At 44.9% G+C, this 20,635-nt stretch overlaps 1 protein-coding gene across 2 annotated transcripts in view; it reads right to left on the bottom strand.

Moving 5' to 3' along the window:
* Positions 1-20,635, bottom strand: part of LOC115142026 (protein TANC1) — a 192,194-nt gene that overhangs the window by 50,255 nt on the left and 121,304 nt on the right. Inside the window, exons 5-7 of one of the 2 annotated variants that reach the window (XM_065005125.1) lie at positions 19,112-19,248; positions 16,209-16,431; positions 11,888-12,202 (exon numbers count right to left, since the gene is read on the bottom strand). In XM_065005125.1, the coding sequence (XP_064861197.1) occupies positions 11,888-12,202; positions 16,209-16,431; positions 19,112-19,248 (675 nt within the window). Of the gene's footprint in view, positions 1-11,887; positions 12,203-16,208; positions 16,432-19,111; positions 19,252-20,635 lie in introns of both variants that reach the window. The other variant, XM_029681649.2, reaches the window with a different exon arrangement.

Here is a 20,635-nt window from a genome sequence, read left to right as displayed (position 1 = left end):
GATGCAGCCCATGCAAAAATATCCAGGTATCTCTAGCTTAAACAGACGGATTTGGTCTTTATCATGTTAATTAGATTGACGCACGGGTGTTGTCTGGGATTTGAACAACAGCAACTCCATCACCCTGCCACTTTTTTCATAAACAGCTAAATGGATGTACCAATTCAAGATTGTGCCTTCAACAGGAAAAATCAAAGCCCTTCTCTCTCACTCTCTACTCAGCGTCAGCTGAGCCGGGAGGACAGACAGGACAGTGAGGGACTCTCCTCCCCAACTTACTCGGAGGAATGTTCTCCTAATTAGAGAGCCAGCTGGTGACAACAGAGCAGGCAAGGCAGCATGCATCAATAGAAACATTTATGTAAAAAAGACCTCATTGTCAGTCTACCCAACTATCAACCTGTTGATGTGAATTTCATTTCGGCCACGAAATTAGAATAAATGAGTGCCTTACTCTAATTCAACATGAGAGATCACTTCACACAATGCAGCCAAAATGTTAAACCGCTCGTTGCTCTCGAATTCAATTCTCCCAACTGCCAACCTGCTGGTGCTGGGCAGTGGGTCCCCCTGGTATCACCACACTAGAAGCTGAAGTAGCTACTTACAGTCAGTCAGCGGCAGCAGAGCCAGAGAGCTGGGCAGGACAGCAGCAGGTATTTAAAAACACTCCTCCTCATTCCCGTCAGGTAGCAGGCAGGCAGGCTGAGAGGCAGGCAGGCAGGGCGGAGGCCCTTTGTTGAAAAGCTCCACAGAATTATTCTCCCCAGTGGGCTGGACACTCAGCAGCGTACCCAAGTGAATCTTCTGCCCCAGCGCCCCCATCCATGTCCAAGCACACTGGCCGCATTCAACTGGTGACTGCTCTTGGCAGTCCACAAGCACCGCTCTCTCCCTTTCCCTCTCTCACAGCATCCACAGCATTAGCAGTGCTCCGCGTAAAATGAATGCGGGTGCTTTACGAGATTGTCCCCCCCCCCACCCACATGGATTTTTTTGGCAAGAGGGTGAATAAAGCAGGGGATAGATGAAAGGTGGGAATACGGTGAGAGCTGCTCCCCTCCAACGTGGCGGATTACAGTTTGCACCGGGCAGCCGGACTCGCAGAGGAATTAATCAATGATCCTCCCTGTTCTGCTTTCACAGAGAGAGAGAGAGAAAGGAAGAGGGGGGGTGAGGTGTGTGGAGAGAGAGCAAGAGACAGAGAGAGAGAAAGGAAAGAGAGAGAGCGGAGAGCAGGGCACAGGAGGAGAGCAGGAAGGGGGTAGTGACAAGCCGAGAGGGAGAATGATGTAAGGGAGAGAGGAGTGAGAGACGGCAGGAGGGAGGGGGACAGGAGAAGAGACGGAGGGAGGGGAGTGAAGTCCGTGCGGCGTTCCAGCTCTAGCGCATCATTCATGCCCCCTGCTGACATTAGTGGACTGCAGTGAGATCCTTCTCTCTCTCCCTTCTCTTCCTCTCTCTCTTCCCCCTCTCTCTACCATACTAGGCCCATTTAAAATCGGTATCCCTGTATAATCTACCAAAGCCATAATAAAGATATTTTGAAGCAGACATACCGTTGTTTGTTAGTGCTAAAACCAAAGAAGGCAATGCAGGAGCCAGTGTAACTTGTTTCAGAGTGGTGATAGGGATGTCTCGCAGATGCACTGAGCCAATACATGCTCTTTGATTTTCACCTGTAACAGAGCTCCTCGCAGCCGGCACCATTTCCCTCAACACAAAACTGGAAATCCTCTCTAGTGTAAAAGAAGAATACTTCTGCTCTGAAGTCCTCTTCCTTGTTATCCACAACTCTCTCAAGCCCCAACTCTCGCTCCCTGCTTCTCGTTCTCCCTCTGTCTCTCTCTCGCCCTCAATCTGCGTTAACCTCTGTTTCTCTCCTCTTCCTTTTCCGACAGCAGATCCTTCCTGGTTGATGTGATAGTGTGTATGAGTATGATACCTTGAGGTCTGTGTGTCGGGAGGAGCTTTGAAGCTCCACAGATGTGTCAGGATGTGTCCATTCTGATGAAAACGGTTCTGCCCTTTACATCCCTCAGTTCTCTGTCTCCTGGGTTGGAGCAGGAGGGGGGCTGAGCTGAACTGCTCTGCTGCTGGGAGCGTCACTTTGCCTGCACCCGTGCACCAGCCCCCAGTACTTGCTTTTTCCCAAATGGCAAGCGTGTTCACAAAAGTAGTGCACTATTTAGGGAACAGGGTGCCACAGGGGTCTTTTCAAAAGTAGTGCACTATATAGGGGGGAATAGGGTGCAAATTGGGATGCGCTGCATTGTTATTTAGTGGGCTCTTATATAGGCTTAATGCCTCCAGAATACTTCTGGCATCTCCCAGACGGTACCTCAAATCCCTCTCTGACCCGCCACGCAAATAGGCCCAGAGCTGGAATTGAGTAAGTAGAAAATTGAATAGAAGTGTCTTACGCAAAGGTTTTGACACGTAACCAAGTAAACAGATTACTTTTGATTCCTCGCTGGCGAGAAATGTGCTTGTTGGTTCATAATACAGACGAAAAAACAAGAATATGAAGAAAAAAAGATGAGGAGAACGCAAAATCTTGCATAACACATGATTTTCTCTGTTATTTTGTTAGCGAACACGAACCCTTTTATTTATCACACTAAGACATGAAGGAATATACGAGGAGTACGTTGCTCCACTAGTGGGCACCGACTGTGCTTTGATCTAACCTGTTAGTGTGGCACAGGGAGCCCACACTGCAGACCACATAGCAGAATACAGAAGAGCTGTAAAGCAGACCAGAGCACAACATCTTCACTGGAGCCCTGCAGTACAGTTCCTGCATTCCCCACAATGCTGGCCAAGCAATACAGGCAAACTACATATATGGAAGGACTCAATATCGCAATATCAATGCTACAAGAAATAATTAACAATCACAAAAATAAAATGGAGGAAATTGAGGATTAGGATTTGTATTTTATTTGAACCTTTATTTAACTAGGCAATTCAGTTAAGAACAAATTCTTATTTAGAATGACGGCCTATGGGACTCCCAATCACAGTCGGGTTGTGATACAGCCTAGATTCAAACCAGGGTGTCTGTAGTGATGCCTCTAGCACTGAGATGTAGTGCCTTAGACCGCTGCACCACTCGGGAGCCCGGGATATATCAGACATATTCCTGATATGAAGTACAGTCAGTTGTAGCTAATTCAATTCAGGGTGTACCGAGCAAAACTGAGCCAGTCAATGTCTAGATATGGTCGGAGGTGACGACATGGACTCCACGTGAACCATCAACATTAGAGAAGAAGTAAGCGGAGGAGTCTTCAGGGAACAGTGAGACTCCACATACACACTCTCAATCAGCGAATGGGAAACTTGACAATATAAGCATACCAATGAATCATCTCATAAAATCCATACGCGAGCAGACAAAACATAAAACCAGTTAAGCCTGCTCTAATTTATCACCACATACACCAGTGGTTAAAACACAAAACTTTATGATTTGATGTAATGACTCTATAACATAAGCAAACCTGCGGAACATCTGGGGACCACTGAGAGATGACATCAGTCGAAGAGATGGGACACAGCTGTGTGACCTCTAGTCATCAGTTCTGTGGGCCCCAGGAACCTTCAAGGAAAACTCCACCCAAAATCTACAGTATCTTTTGGTGTTTGTTTCATTAGTCCCTTGTTGACATAGTCCCAAAATGGTTTGCATGTCAGCAATCAAGTTTTCAAGATACATAACTTTCAAAATACAGAAATACAGCCGGTATGATGCATTTTGGAATTTTCCTTTAAGACATTCTCCAATGCATAAGGATCCATGGTAACAAGATGCTGGAACAATGGCCGTCAATGATGCCCACTTCTGCTCAGGGGGGCAGGGCAGCTAGGCAGCGGACATCTGCCAGGCACAATGGACCAATCACCTAGACTCAGCAAGACACCCTAACACAAAGGAATCCCGAGTAGGGCAGCAGACTGGCACCTGGCACACGACTGTGAACCACAATGGTACAAATGCCTGCCTGGGCAATGCCAAAGTAATACACCACTCAACCTGTGCCAAGGTGGAGTGGAGTGCCTCCTGGTTATATGCTATGGCCGATACATTCCACAGCCATCCACCTTAATGCCATTTCATTGTCTGGAGAAAATCTCCAACAGCGGTTCATCAGGAGGTCTCGGGACCATGGATTTCCTGTGGCCAGTCTTAATATAGCCTTTGACTCCCTAAGCCACACTGAATGTCTTATTAACTGATGACTGGAAATAGCATTCTTTAATATTTGAGAGTAAAAAAGATTGTAGAAGGCTTTAAGCGGAATTTTTGTCCCGAAATGCCCCGAATCTGCACTGGATGAAGGAGACATCTGCCTTAACATACCATGGCTTTGTGAAATTGGACTTCAGCCAAATCTCAAGAGTTGACCATATAGAGCCAAGACTTCTACTCTGTATAATCACTAGGGCTGGGTATTGCTGGATACGACAGTATCACGATACTTAGGTGTGGATTCCATATGTATTGTGATTCTCATGATTCTATATGTATTGCGATTTGATACTGCGATTACAGTGGGGCAAAAAAAGTATTTAGTCAGCCACCAATTGTGCAAGTTCTCCCACTTAAAAAGATGAGTGAGGCCTATCATTTTCATCATAGGTACACTTCAACTATGACAGACAAAATGAGAGAAAAAAATCCAGAAAATCACATTGTAGGATTTTTAATGAATTTATTTGCAAATTATGGGGGAAAATAAGTATTTGGTCACCTACAAACAAGCAAGATTTCTGGCTCTCACAGACCTGTAACTTCTTCTTTAAGAGGCTCCTCTGTCCTCCACTCATTACCTGTATTAATGGCACCTGTTTGAACTTGTTATCAGTATAAAAGACACCTGTCCACAACCTCAAACAGTCACACTCCAAACTCCACTATGGCCAAGACCAAAGAGCTGTCAAAGGACACCAGAAACAAAATTGTAGACCTGCACCAGGCTGGGAAGACTGAATCTGCAATAGGTAAGCAGCTTGGTTTGAAGAAATCAACTGTGGGAGCAATTATTAGGAAATGGAAGACATACAAAACCACTGATAATCTCCCTCGATCTGGGGCTCCACGCAAGATCTCACCCCGTGGGGTCAAAATGATCACAAGAATGGTGAGCAAAAATCCCAGAACCACACGGGGGGACCTAGTGAATGACCTGCAGAGACCTGGGACCAAAGTAACAAAGCCTACCATCAGTAACACACTACGCCGCCAGGGACTCAAATCCTGCAGTGCCAGACGTGTCCCCCTGCTTAAGCCAGTACATGTCCAGGCCCGTCTGAAGTTTGCTAGAGAGCATTTGGATGATCCAGAAGAAGATTGGGAGAATGTCATATGGTCAGATGAAACCAAAATATCATTTTTTGGTAACAACTCAACTCGTCGTGTTGGGAGGACAAAGAATGCTGAGTTGCATTCAAAGAACACCATACCTACTTTGAAGCATGGGGGTAGAAACATCATGCTTTGGGGCTGTTTTTCTGCAAAGGGACCGGGACGACTGATCCGTGTAAAGGAAAGAATGAATGGGGCCATGTATCATGATATTTTGAGTGAAAACCTCCTTCCATCAGCAAGTGCTGGCTGGGTCTTTCAGCATGACAATGATCCCAAACACACCGCCCGAGCAACGAAGGAGTGGCTTCGTAAGAAGCATTTCAAGGTCCTGGAGTGGCCTAGCCAGTCTCCAGATCTCAACCCCGTAGAAAATCTTTGGAGGGAGTTGAAAGTCCGTGTTGCCCAGCAACAGCCCCAAAACATCACTGCTCTAGAGGAGATGTGCATAGAGGAATGGGCCAAAATACCAGCAACAGTGTGTGAGAACCTTGTGAAGACTTACAGAAAACGTTTGACCTCTGTCATTGCCAACAAAGGGTATATAACAAAGTATTGAGATAAACTTTAGTTATTGACCAAATACTTATTTTCCACCATAATTTGCAAATAAATTAATTAAAAATCCTACAATGTGATTTTCTGGATTTTTTTCTCCATTTTGTCTGTCATAGTTGAAGTGTACCTATGATGAAAATTACAGGCCTCTCTCATCTTTTTAAGTGGGAGAACTTGCACAATTGGTGGCTGACTGAATACTTTTTTGCCCCACTGTATATTGCAATTATTTTGATGTTCCAAACATACTGCTCACTGTACAGTATGTCTGCTGCAGAGAGACAAGAGAGCCATAACAAAAACCTGTTTTGATCAGTCATGGAAATAAATGTACTGAAAACATGTTGGCTCACTATTTAAAAAGAAGATGGAGAACAAACTATAGGGTGAAAAATACCGGAGTTTTGGCACAGGTACAGCCGACTAGCGCTAGCTAACGCTACCTATCCATATATAATATTGTCTAAAATAGATTTTTTTCCCCCCCACATCACTAATCCCCACACATCAGAGAGGGGTATCGGAGGGTAGAAGATCTCTTACAGCTTCACAGAGACCCTACCGTCCTCCCTCCCTTCCTTTCATTCCTCACACTCTCCGTTCTCATTTAGAATTCTACTCTCCACAGCCATCACTTTACATGCAGTAATAACATTTACATATTTCGTTTTCCGTTACAGAGGCTGTGTCACAGCCAATCCTGTTTGAAGCCGGTGGTACCTGTGACAGGGTGTGGGTTGTACTAGGAGAGAGCCATCTCTGAGGAAGCTCCTCTAGGAACCACTGTTTGTCTGTCTGGGTGGAATGACTAATGTGACCATCATCTCAAAGTTTCTTCACTGCGTACTGGTTCGTGAGTCACACCTTTCCATATTAGTGTGTAGCCCAAACCGTTTGGACGCTACAGATGATTTTGTGAGAAGACCGATTTCGGGAAGTCTCATGGTGTGACCAACACCACTCTAGCTCTGTCACCTTTCACCACGGATATGGAAGTGCGCATCGGGGGATGCGGTGGATTGAGATGCATCCAATGCATAAAAACCCCCAGATATCTTTAGTGTAAACTGACAGACAAAAAAATAAGAAACAGCAGTTGCAGTGGGCTAAGGAACGAAAACACTGGAGAATTGGAAAAACATTGCCTGGTCTGATGAATCCTGGTTCCCGCTGTTTCACACTGATTGGAGGACTAGGGTATGGAGAAAACCACATGAGTACATGCATCCATCATGCCGTGTGTCAACATTGCCGGCTGGCTGTGGTGGTGTGATGTTGTGGGCTGTGTTTTCATTGCACACATTAGGCCCCTTGATAAAAGTGGAGCATCGTTTGAATGCCACAGGTTATCTGAACATCATTTACCAATCAGGTGCATCCCTTTACGGCAGCCGTGTATCTATCTGCAAATTTATCTTTTTTGCAGGATAATGCCCCATGCCACAAGACTAGAATTGTCCAGGAATAGTTCCACAAACATGACAGTGAATTCAGCTTACTGCAGTGGCCTGCCCAGTCACCAGATCTCAATCAAATTGAACATCTGTTGGATGAGATGGAACGAGCTATTCAGAGTAGAGATCCACTACCAGCCAACTTGACACGGCTTTGGGAAGCACTGGAGTCAACATGGGCCAGCATCCACATGGAACGCTTTTGACACCTTGTAGAGTCCATGCCCGACTAACTGAGGCTGTTCCGAGGGTAAAAGGGGGTGCAACTCCCTTAATGTTTTGTACACTCAGTGTATATATGCAATTGTTTTGCTATGCAGAATGAATGGAGGAGAAAGCAGCTTTACAGACATGTCCTGCTGGGAGATAATACAATTAAGGATTTATTCCATAGCTTACAAGCCACAAGGGTCAATCAAAAATGTGCAGAAATAGGCAGATATCCCCATGTCAAAAGTCCAGTCTTCCAGCAGGGTCAGACGAAACAATCTGCAGAGGACGACAGTGTTAAAACTACTCTCACATTGTAGTTCTTAGTTTGTCTGTGTTTTGGACAAAGTATATTTGTGCGTTCGTGGTGGGTCTACTGTGTCCTGCTCTGCCCTGGGAAAACGGCAAAATGGCCATTGATTCTCCGAGCAAATACATTTGGTGGTTTGGTGAAATGAGTAAGATTTTGGTTTACGTATTCTCACTCAGACAGGTGGTGTATTGGTATGGACCTAGACCTAGCCAGTTAGCCACAGCTTAATGAGCAAACAGTGCTGCCTGGATTTCCCACAGCAGCAGCTCTATGGCAGCAGGCCAGTCACGGTGTCCGCTGTAATCACACACACAGTGCAAATGACACTTCTGAGCAACACAGATACATTACCTGTGCATATCTCACATTTTAACAGCGCTGTGGGACACTGGTTGATTGGCATTGGACAGATGCACCAATCCCACTAATTCACCCCCAGAGAAAAATACCCTTTGTTTCCAGGCTAAATAACCTCCAACAACCTGAGAAGGGGACAAAAGTTCAGAAGGAGAGAAGTCTAAAGGACAAAACAGGCCATGGCGACGGACGGTTAAAAGCATTGGTCCTATCCCCTCTGACCACATAACATCAGATGTGACTTTCTTTTCATTTCCGAACATATTGAATCGCCACTGTTCGTAGACACCTAGCAACTACTGTCCACGGCTGACATTCTCTATGTGTGTCTAGTCCTTAACGGTTCAACGATGAGCCAGCAGAGCAGCAGAGAGACAGCACTAGCCTAACTCCTGAAGTTCTGGCAGGAACTCTGCCTCAGAGCGTGTTAAGGCGCTCCAATCAATGACAGCGTGACTTTCAGCACTCTGGCATCAATTTCATTACGACTCCTCTCCTCTCTGCCACCGGCCTGGATTTCCACCTCTGTCCCTCTCGCTCGCTCTCTATCTTTCTGCTCACCACTCCTCTCTCTCTATCACTCTGCCCCTCCATCACTTCCCCCATCACTCACTCTCAGTGTGTCCTACAGAGGATCATCAGTCCTGTAGGCTCTGGCTGGTTGGCTACCGCTGGATGACTGGGGGCTGTTGTCATGCTCTCCATAGGGACTGTGTGGTATAAAGCTATAGATAAGGCTACCCGATTCCCTACGTAGTGCACAACTTTTGACTGGAGCCCTATGAGCCCTGGTCAAAAGCAGTGAAATATATAGTAAACAGGGTGTCATTTGGGTAAGCAATCAATTATAATGGCTTCATCCAACTTCCTCATGACGTGATTTTTCTTTTCACTCCTTCCGTCTCTCTCTATCACACGCACACAGTCCCGCACGTGTACACACCATCTATCAACCCAATTAAGACATTCCATATATCCCACGGAGCCAGCCGCGCATAACAGATCCCTAGCCCTCTCATAAAAGGAGAAAAACATCAACTGAGTCCCAAATGGCACCCTATTCCCTGTGTAGCGCACCATATTTATTTAACCGGGAAAGTCAATTAAGAACAAATTCTTATTTACAATGACGGCCAGGCCTGGAATAAAAAAACGAAACAATGTAGGACAAAACGCATAACAGAGAGAAGAGAGGAGACACTAAGCAACAATACAAATACAACAGCAAACAAACAGGGGGTGTGTGTGTGTGAAGTAAAACCACATGCTTCCTTTCATAAGCTAACGCAAACTAGTGACATTGGGTGACAACTACAAACAGCTGCATGTCTCAACAACCTGTTCATCGATTTGTCCTTTCAACTCCTCCAGGGACAACAGGTCCTGAGGTTGTAGGTTGGCTCGGAGGGAATTCCAATACCTCGTTTTTGGGACTGTTAGTATAAAACAAGATTGTGACCTGAGCGTGTACGTTTGGGACGCAACCCAAGCCCCACTCTGATGAATAATGACGTTAAAGTCTGTGTCCCTGGCCCCTGGTGTCAGAGTAGGTTCATTTGGACCATAAATGAGTTTGTCTTTCCATGTCCTTGCTGTCAGCTCCCAGGGCATTGTAACCAACCATAAAATCAGAGGCGTGAATCCAGCTCAATCCTCGGGGGCAATACTGCATAACAGTGACATCATCCTACAAACTAGAGCAAAGAAGGGGCCGTTGGGTCCTGGGCTGTTAGCTTTACGAGGTAGTGGGTGTCTGTGAGTCTGGGTGTTTAGGAGTGTGTCCATCCATGCTGTTGGAGCTACGTCGGACCAAAACAACAGGAGATGTAAAACAGGTTATGGGTTATTGGAATAATTAGGTGGGTAACTGAGAGAGGCGTTTGTGAATTTTCTACACAATGCCGTGTATGCACTTCTATATTCTTTATATGGTAAGGTTATAGATTTGTCAGCACGCAGTAAAGACTAATGGTCACTTAGAGCAAACAGCGTGTGAAATCCACTATGTATGCAGCTAGCTGTAGGACACACACTCAAACTCTCTCTCTCTCTCTCTCTCTCTCCCGCTCTCTCTCTCCATTTCTTCTCTCCATTTCTCCCTTTCTCTCTCACTCTCCCTCTATCACATATACACACACACACACCCCCGCCCACACACTCGACTGATCAAAAGCAAATGGATTGAAGATGATTTCATTGCTTTTGATAACTAATGGAATGAGTTTCTATTTATGAGAGGAGCTCTCCTGACAGAACAGACGGGGCTCAGGAGCTTTGGGGAAAGCATTTCGTCTGACAGTAAGACATCTATAAATCGATAAGGCCAGCAGCAATATTGGAGGAGGAGTGCTCGCTGGGTCCCCATGTAGAGTAGGATCTCATCTCACCAAACCCAGATCAAAGCCAAAGGACTGTTGTTGGCTGAACCAAAGCCCTTCTGCAGCCTGGCAACAGCAAGAAACACTCATGTAGAAACACTCCGTGTGCGTCCCAAATGGCACCCTATTCCCTATGTAGTGCACAACTTTTGCCCAAAGCCACCCATAGGGCTATGGTCAAAAGTAGCACACTACATAGGAAATAGGGTGCCATTTGGGACGGAAACTCAGGAAACACTCCCTACATGCTAACACAATGCGTCCTGCCAGGCTTTCAATCTCCCGGCACCATGGCATATAAGTGGAGCACAGCAGCTCCCTGCTAAAAGCACATATCCAGGGGGTTGCATTTTAAAGAAGGATGGTGCGTGGGGACTTGAGGAAACAGGGCCAAGGTCAAGAGCAGAGAGAGGGGGAGAGAGATGGTAGGGGGAAGAGAGAGTGGGGGAGGGGAAGGGAGTGAGACAGAGTATGGGGGAGGGGGTGAAAGAGGGAGAGAGATAGAAGGAAAGAGAGAGAGGCAGAGGAGAGAGAGAGGAGGAGAAGGGTGTGTGACAGCTGTGTGGACATGGAAAGCAGAGCCATAACAGCCTGTTTCGTGAGGAATGCAGAACGGATCAGCCAGACACCCCTCTGTCCTCTGCTCTCTGCTCCAACATGGTGCACCCAAGTCACAACACTAAACAGCTGCCCCCGGTATCCACTTCCCTTCCTCCTGAAGAAACGGCACTAAGAACCGTACCTCCTAATAACAAGACTCCTCTAGCTCTGCTGAATAGACGCGTCGTCGTTGTCCCCCCCCCACCCGCTTTCTCTTCTCCATCTCCCTCTCACACTTGTTCAGCTGGGAAATGAGAGGACACAGTTCTGTGTCAATCAGCTCCACAGTCACACAGGGCACTGTGACTAAGCTGGCTTTTTGGGGGGACCTGGGTCAGGATGTTCTGTGAAGTACCAAAACTGTTGTGTCCTAAAGGGTCTCAGACGAACACCCTCCTTTCCAGGTCAAGATATCTTACTAAGAATATAATGCAGAAACAAAGTCAAGATGAAACAATCTGCAATTAAACTCAGAGTCACATTTGAAGGAGGATTCTCTGAGCAAGGATCTAGGAGCCCTTCCTCTGATGACCCGATACCAAACTCCAACCAGTGTACAAGTCCAGATAACTCCAAACAGTGTACAAGTCCAGATAACTCAAACCCTTCTCCACATCATGAAGCACCCGGAGCAAAGTGTTCTTACCTGCGACAGAGTTGGGCCGCGGCATCATGAGGGACGAGGAGGTGTGTGCTGTGGGGAATGGATCGGGGCCCTCCGGTGGGTGGCTTGGTCCTGCTGCTGCTGCTCCTCCTGCGGCCCCTGCTGGGTACTCTGTCCTGGCCAGGGCGGGGGTCTCTGTGGGCCCGCTGGGGTCTTCCTCGGCCACGGGCGAGCACGTATCGACCCGCACGCTGGGAGCCAGGCCATGGTGCGCGCTGCTCCTCAGGCTGCCATCTTTACTCCATTCCAGGCTGGAGCCGCTGCGGTCATCATTCTCTGAGGAGCTGGTGATGGTGGCTGAGGGAGTGAGGGAGAGGTTATGAGTCTTTAGCGCTCAATATCTTTTTCATTGACCTTTATCAACACCCTCCACCTGATCTGATATTCACTGCTACATTTAGCTCCCACTAATGAGAGCTATCCAGCAATCAATGGTGGGTAGATTTATTGCATTAATTTCCTCAATCCAGCCTCTCCCTAGGAAGTTTTTTTTCAGCTTGGTTTTAACCACCATTATTTCCCTCCTTATCAAAGGTCTGCTGAATGGAGTATTCCTCGAAAGCTGCTTTAATAATAGTGTACATAAAGTATGTTTGCCTCCAAATAGTATCATCCGTCCAACATAACATGGTCAAGCTGTGGTTGATTACTTTTGACCAAGGCCCATACTGTAGGTAGTGCACTATGTAGGGAGTAGGGTGCCGTTTGGGACGAGCCCTACATATACAGGTCAGGTCCTCTTATATGAAGAGACCACGAGAACACAATATTTAGGAGGGAGAAAAGGAGGGGGTTGGTGTGGAGAAAAGCCAACTTCTATTTTAGAGTTAAGACAGGTGTTTGCTTACATGAAAGCAAATCCCCTTTAATCCTCTCCTCAGGCCTGGCTGGTCATGCTAAATACAATCACTAAAAGCTGAGGGGAAAAGCAAAAGCCACCGACTGGCAGCTGGGCTCCCAAACAGTGGGATGCATCCCAAATGGCACTGTATCCCCTATAAAGGGAATAGGGTGTCATTTGGGATGCAAAATTGGGTACAGTCAGAGAAATGGGACCGCGTCTGTTTTCGGGAGCATTAGAGTAGACCTACTGTACAACACAGCTAATCTGGATTTCTGAACGGTGCTGAGTGTTGCATCATCCCTAACATTAACATAACAAATACATCTGGGATAACTAACCTGATGCTTGCTTGTGCAAATATTCAGAGATTCAGAAATCACCCAATTTTGTAACATTTGATACTCGCTCATAAGCATCATTTAATGAATCACAAAGATGGAACAAAGTGGTGTGAATGAACAGGTAAAATATCTTACACTAGGTGCTTTATTGTCTCATTGCTCCTCTGCTTTATAACATGAGTAGATGGTTATGACCATGATTTACAGCATCACGTTTGAGCCTTTTACTTTCGGTTTTGGTCGACCAGCTTCAAACAGCTGTAAAAATTATATTTTATGTTATTGAAATGATATTTCACAGCGATTTAGATGGTACAATGATTCCCTACACTATCCAGGACTTGATTTCTCACATAAACTGAAATTGAGCAAACAGTGTAGAAATTTTGCAACCAGGAAATGACTGAGCGATTTCTATATTGGCCACTTACCCTGGTTTCCACTAGATAACACATCCACAAAGTCAAAACAGTTTTCCCATTTTGACAACAGAAGCCAGCCCACCGGGAGAAATCAAAAGGCGAATATCACAGCCAATCACAACACTGCTGAGTAAGTAATACTGTGAAACACAATTATTCCACTATTAGCGGCAGAAATATTATGGACATTTTCTGAAATTACAATTAAAAATCATAAAAATTAACATAATATGCGTAGCACCTTTATTTACAACATGAATAACTGCTTATGACCATTATTTACAACTTGAATAACTGCTTATGACCATTATTTACAACTTGAATAACTGATTATGACCATTATTTACAACTTGAATAACTGCTTATGACCATTATTTACAACTTGAATAACTGCTTATGACCATTATTTACAACTTGAATAACTGCTTATGACCATTATTTACAACTTGAATAACTGCTTATAACCATTATTTACAACAACATTATTTTGAATAACTGCTTATGACTTGAATAACATTATTTACAACATTATTTTGAATAACTGATTATGACCATTATTTACAACTTGAATAACTGCTTATAACCATTATTTACAACTTGAATAACTGATTATGACCATTATTTACAACTTGAATAACTGCTTATGACCATTATTTACAACATGAATACCTGCCTATGACCATTATTTACAACTTGAATAACTGATTAGGACTATTATTAACAACATGAATAACTGATTATAACCATTCCTATGATACTCTTAAGCCTCCTCTTTCGGATGCCCTCCCTTCCCTGGGTCCCACACCACAACAGCAGCTGAGGGTTTTCATGTCACTCTGCATCAGTGCTCCACACCCTCCCACCCAACGTGCTGTTTAAAAAATCACCCAAATGAATATGGGCTTTTGAAGTAATTGATTCCCTGATTTATCTTATCCTGCTTCTTCCACAGTCCGTTTCAACCACTTCAAAGGCCCCGAATAGTAGTCATCAGAGCTGGGAATCAGTCTCACGGACAACGTGTCCCAAAGGACACCCTATTCCCGGCATAGTGCACTACTTTTGACCAGAGCCCTATGGAATATTGTGCCATATGGAATGCAGCCTACTTGGCTTCTCTCTCTGCCTTTTAAATAATACAGAAGCCCTACTCACTGGAGGCAATGTTCCGGACCAATGTTATAGCTTGTCCTTCGCTCCCAAACAGAATTCTATGTGTTTGAAGAAGAAACCTTTAGGCTGCTTGACTCAGCTAGAGGCATAAGTTCTACAGTATTCATTCCACCAAACAAGAAGTAGGTCCCAGTGATCTTAAGTAGGCTGGGCCACAGGCCTATGTGTCAAGCATCTCAGACTAGGAGGGCTGATTTAGGATCAGTTTTGCCTTTTCGATCACAATGAATAAAATTACATGGACAGAGAGGAGCTGATCCTAGACCATTTTCCCCCTAGCCCCCAGTGAAATATCACAGCTGAAGTAATTCATGCAGCACTCCTACTCTGAGAAGCTTGATGCAGCTCTCTGTCTCAACCTGGACGGTATGGTAGTTAGGTAGGCAGTAGCTAGGCACGGCAACGCGCTATTCACGCTGCTTCACTATGGCAGATACAATATCACAGCCAGCATGAATTATTTAGCAGCTGTGATATTGCACTGGGGGCTAGGGGGAAAATAAGTCACTGTAATCAATTATGTCAACAGCAGCACAGGATTTGCATTCGGGAGATGTATCACTGCCAACAAACCAAGTCTGGCTTGGCCACATAAAGGGCCACGACCTCGACAACAGCTTACCATTTGTCATTTAGATCAGCAGAGGCTATTGTAACAGGTTGTCTTTTATCTTCATTTTATCTTCATATAGGCCTAATCTGTCTACCTGGGTGACCGTACAATAGGGGATAGGAATCTCAATGTCCTAGTTAGATGCCTCGGAAAGAAAGAAAAGGTTAACTGCTTTTGTCCTAGTTTGGTCCAAATCAACTGGAGCCTTGACAAATTAACGTCACCAACCAGAGAAAAAAATAATTTTGTGACAAACGGCTCTGTAGGCCCAGGTTCAAGATTTCCGAATGGATTTCTAGTAGGTTTCACTGTCCCTGAGACCTTTAAGCAGAAACCCCAGAGGAAATGAATACAGTGATAACTCATCTTCCTGTCAGCCTGTGTAAATCCCCAAATCTCCTAAAGCCAGTGCTGCCAGATGAACAGAGAAGTCACCATGCTGTTGAAACTGTCACAACCACTACTCTCTAACACACCACTAACAGCTCAATACAAAACGGATAAAACAGACACTGACAAAGTAGAGGAACAACATTGACACGTACACTTTTCATTCAGAAAATCCATAAAAGGGTAAAACAAAGATGTTGGATTAAATGAAGGTTATAAGTATATATGTGTTATTAATGCTAGATTGGAGTGGTCAGGGTAATGCAGAGTTATCCTGTTGATGATGCTAGTGTCATGGGACATTCTAGGTCCACTCCTATGGGAATTGTGCATAATGTGAATAGTACTGAGGAAAGGCTGCGTGCTTGGGACTAAACGACCGAGTCAGTCAAATTCTGTCCCAAATGGCACCATATTCCCTATAGTGTACTACTTTTGACCAGAGAGGCCTTGGTGAAAAGTAGCGCACTACATAGAGGGTAGGGCTGAGATACTGACAAGCAGTCCGAGTGTCTCTCACCTATGATCCCGCTGTCCTTGCTCTCGAGCGTGGAGCTGGGGCTGGTGATGGTCCCACAGGGGCTGGAGTGACTCAGGGGAGGTCTGCCGTGACCACTGCTGCTGTGTCTGAGGCTGTGGCTGGCGTTGCTGTTCAGGGTGGAGCACGGGCTCTCTGTGCTGGGGGACGTCGTGCTACTGGTCAGACTGGAGCAGGGACTGATACCCTGACCAGTCACTGTGCACTACAGGAGGAGGAGGAGAAACATATTTTATTTGGCTTCACTGATCCCACATGGAGGTCAAATATACACTGAGTGTACAAAACATGTCTCTTTCCATGACATAGACTGACCAGGTGAATCCAGGTGAAAGCTATGATCCCTTATTGATGTCACTTGTTAAATGCACTTCAATCAGTGTAGATGAAGGGGAGGAGACAGGTTAAAGAAGGATTTTTAAGTCTTGAGACAACTGAGACATGGATTGTGTATGTGTGCCATTCTGAGGGTGAACGGGCAAGACAAAATATTTAAGTGCCTTTGAATGGGGTTTGGTAGTAGGTGCCAGGCACACCGGTTGTTGTCTAGTTCTGCAACGCTGCTGGGCTTTTTACGCTCAACAGTTTCCAGTGCGTATCAAGAATCGTCCACCACCCAAAGGATATCCAGCTAACTTCACACAACTGTGGGAAACATTGGAGTCAATAAGGGCCAGCATCCCTATGGAATGCTTTCGACACCTTGTAGAGTCCATGCCCTGACGAAATTAAGGGTGGGGGGGTGCAACTCAATATCATATTGGTGTTTCTAATGTATGGTATACTCAGTGTATTCCTGAAATACATTGTTAATAAAAACACATAGGTCTATGAATTCGTTGTTGTCGTCATCATTATCATCATCATCATATAGTAAAACATGATAAGAGAAGAAGAGAGAGAGCAGAGAGAGGAGGGTTGAGCAAAGTAAATAATACTACAGCAATCAGTATGAATGGAATTTCATAGCTACAAAGTTTAACAATAAAAACATGTTCATATTTTTCACATGGGAATAAAGAGCTTTTCTCCTTATATGGAAGCAGACCGGAAAATATGATTCAAGTCAATTAGCTTTTTTTAACCAAAGCAAATAACCCGAATCATGTGCAAGCAATACAAATTCCTGGACAAATATAAGCAGTTCACATGTGAGCATGACACACAAACTGAAGGCATGAGCTCGCTCGGTAAACAAAGCGAGGCTTTCAAAACAGCAAAATCAAGTCCGAGACCTGAACGTATCTCAGAGTAGGAGAGTAGGAGGGCTGATCAAGGATCAGGTTCCTCCTGTCCAAACTAATCTGATTCATTATGATCTAAAAGGCAAAACTCATCCTAGATCAGCACTTTCAGACAAGACTTGAACAACTGAATGACAACTTGCAATATGGGCCATACAATGAGACTAAAACCAGAAGAGCTCAGCCCATGATTGATCACCATGCTCTTCCTGGTACTCAAGTGCTAATGACGTAACTTCAAACTCTAGGTTTGTCCCCTATATTGTCCTCTCAGCTGCCTGCCTCCCTCTCCTCCATCCAGTATGTATATAAGTCAGGATGGGGGCTTGATGGCTAGAGTTAGCGTTAGCACCTAGCGGTGTGCTATATGCCTCCTCCCTGGCGAGATCCCTGGACTGCGTCCCAAATGGCAACTTATTCCCTTTTCACTGCACTAACTTTGGGCCCTGGACAAAAGTAGTGAACTATATAGGGAATAGTCTGCCATTTGGGATGAAGCCCCGCAGCCTGCAAACAGTTCCTCACCAAATGGCTAACTCTTCCTCATCGTTTCTCATCTACATCACAACTTAGCACTCTGGAGAACAACGGCAGATAAATTTGGGTCATGGCCATGTTGATAAGGGCACACAAAAGAAAAAAACTTGCAACGGGAAAACAAAAATGAGCGTCTCTTCTTGGACAAGTCTGGGTTTTCCTCCCTGTTTCATTCTGTTTTCTTCCGTTTGTTGCCTAATGTTTACAGCCCATGTAATGTGGAGAAAAGGCTAAGGCAACTTACACCAGACAACATACCACGCTGATGCCATAATAGTTTAATGGCATTTACTCTAGGGCAGAATAAACAGACGACGCGTTTAAACTCCGATAGTAAAACAGCTGTGTAGAAGTAACTATTCCCTCACACACCAACGAATAACTAACAGACGATCAACGCCTCCAGGTGTTTCTCGCTGAAGCACAGAGAAGAACATCCTTCAAGGCTGCTGCTGAACAAAAAAACAGCTCAAACTCATTGTTGCCCTGATTTCTTGGGTTTCTCACCTTGACATCTCGATGAATGAAGATGATTCATGGAATATAAGCTTAAAGTGACTTAAATGACTGATTCTGTCCCAAAATGTGCCAAAGAAGCGTGATGCGTGTAGAGGGAAATCAAAGGAGTGCTCTGTTCTTACGCTGAGCCCCGGACTAATTAGCAGAGCAAAACAAACTGAGCCGAAGACTTGACATAACTCTATTTCTGGACGTAAGCACGTACACTCGTATTACATACTCAAGTGCCCCTGCAAGAGCTACTCAAGTTACCCTAAGACCATCACACTGGATACCTCAGGCTCATACACCAACACACAACAGTAGATTACTTAACTAAACATTCCCTTTGTGCACACACAAAACACATCTGAGAACATGTTGAGGTTAGAGTTACCCTTATCTGCTGCAATTAGAATCATTCCCGTGGTAGTAGTGAGACTTTAATCCAAGTCCAAAGAACCAGGGCAAAGACAAACTGCACCAAAATAAGCATCCTTTCTTCTTTCCCTTCTTTTCACACATTCTCCCCTCCCCTCCCTCCTTCTATCTCTCTATCGCTGGTGTTGTGCGGCCGCTGCAGCAGCTGCCGAGGAAATGAAATACCTTTTTTTCATTCTTGTCTTCCATAGGTATGCGAGCCGTGCCTGGGATCCCTTCTCCCAGTAAGAAGCCCAGCCTTGTCATCAGCTCCTGAGTGGCAGGGGAGGAGGAGGAGTTTGTCTCTTTCTCAGCTTGCAGCTCTGCTGTGTGAGAGATGAGAAATAAATCATGTTAATATTCCCATGCAGGCCAACCCAGGGCCAGTGACCGACTGAGCCCCTGCTGCACACACACCCACAGACACACACACACAGCTGCTGGGGTTGCGCAGGCAGGCAGAGAGGCACACACACTGACACAGAGGTGGATACAGCCAGCGTGCAGCACAGCAGAGTACAGCTCAGTGCAGTACAGAGGCGGTACTCTGCAGGCTACGCAGGTTCAGCCTGCCTCATTAGGAATGCTGTGACTGTGCCTGTCTCTCTGCAACACGTCCAGGGTGCCATTCTGCTCGGTGCTGCTGCTCATTGTTTACAGCCCTCACTCACATAGCCTCCGAATATCAATGAAGAACCGAATACAAAAAGGCTTCCGCTTCTAACTTCGGTTGTTGTCTCAGTCCCTCGCTACTGCTTGTGTTGGGTGGATAACATTTTATATTTCTGGGGCCAAATTTCATATTGACAAGCTTTGGATGCTACTGTGCTAAATCCTCTTATATATACAGATATTGGATCTTAATTTGACCAGTTTCTCACAGCAGGAATATAATCCTTCAGCAACAGGAAATGTGAGTTATTGTGTGGATTATAATTAATGGACATTTTTGTAGGGGTTGATAAATTTTCCATTTTTAGGGGAAATCACGTCTGACATTTTTAAGCAGAAAATACTAAATGTATAAGTGTTTATAAATGTTGAATATACTAAATGTTTGCATTTCATGCTGTGCTGATTGATCAAATTACGATTCTACACCTGTAGCCTACTGTGTGCATTAATGATGTTTCAAAGAATGCACATATTGCTTTTCATTATCAATAAAGCATGAGCTAACAAAGCACTGACTTACAAGCTCACTGCAAACCTATACATCCTTAGGGATCTATAAAATCTGTTACATGTTTTGCCTCATTCCGTTTAGTTTTACCCCAAATGACATTTTCTCCATTTTGTTTTTCCAGGTTTAAGTTTTTCATATTTTTGCTCTCAAAATCACACGTTTTTAATAGAGAAACAGGGCTTTCTAAGTTGACAATCATGCTTAAACCACATCAGGAGACCACTTTTGAGGTCTGGGAAAAATCGAAGAAATTTAGATTTTTGGGTGTAGTTACCCTATAACCTCTTAACTTCTTTGGGATAGGGGCAGTATTTTCACGTCCGGATGAAAAGCGTGTCCAAAGTAAACGGCCTGCTACTCTGGCTCAGAAGCCAGGATATGCATATTATTAGTATATTTGGATAGAAAGCACTCTGAAGTTTCTAAAACGGTTTGAATGATGTCTGTGAGTATAACAGAGCTTATTCGGAAACCCCGAGGACAAACCATCTAGGATTTCTTTATTTATTTTTAGGTCACTCTCT

This window comes from Oncorhynchus nerka, linkage group LG1, assembly GCF_034236695.1.
Source record: "Oncorhynchus nerka isolate Pitt River linkage group LG1, Oner_Uvic_2.0, whole genome shotgun sequence".
Taxonomy (NCBI): domain Eukaryota; kingdom Metazoa; phylum Chordata; class Actinopteri; order Salmoniformes; family Salmonidae; genus Oncorhynchus; species Oncorhynchus nerka.
This window is presented reverse-complemented; position numbering and strand designations above follow the sequence as displayed.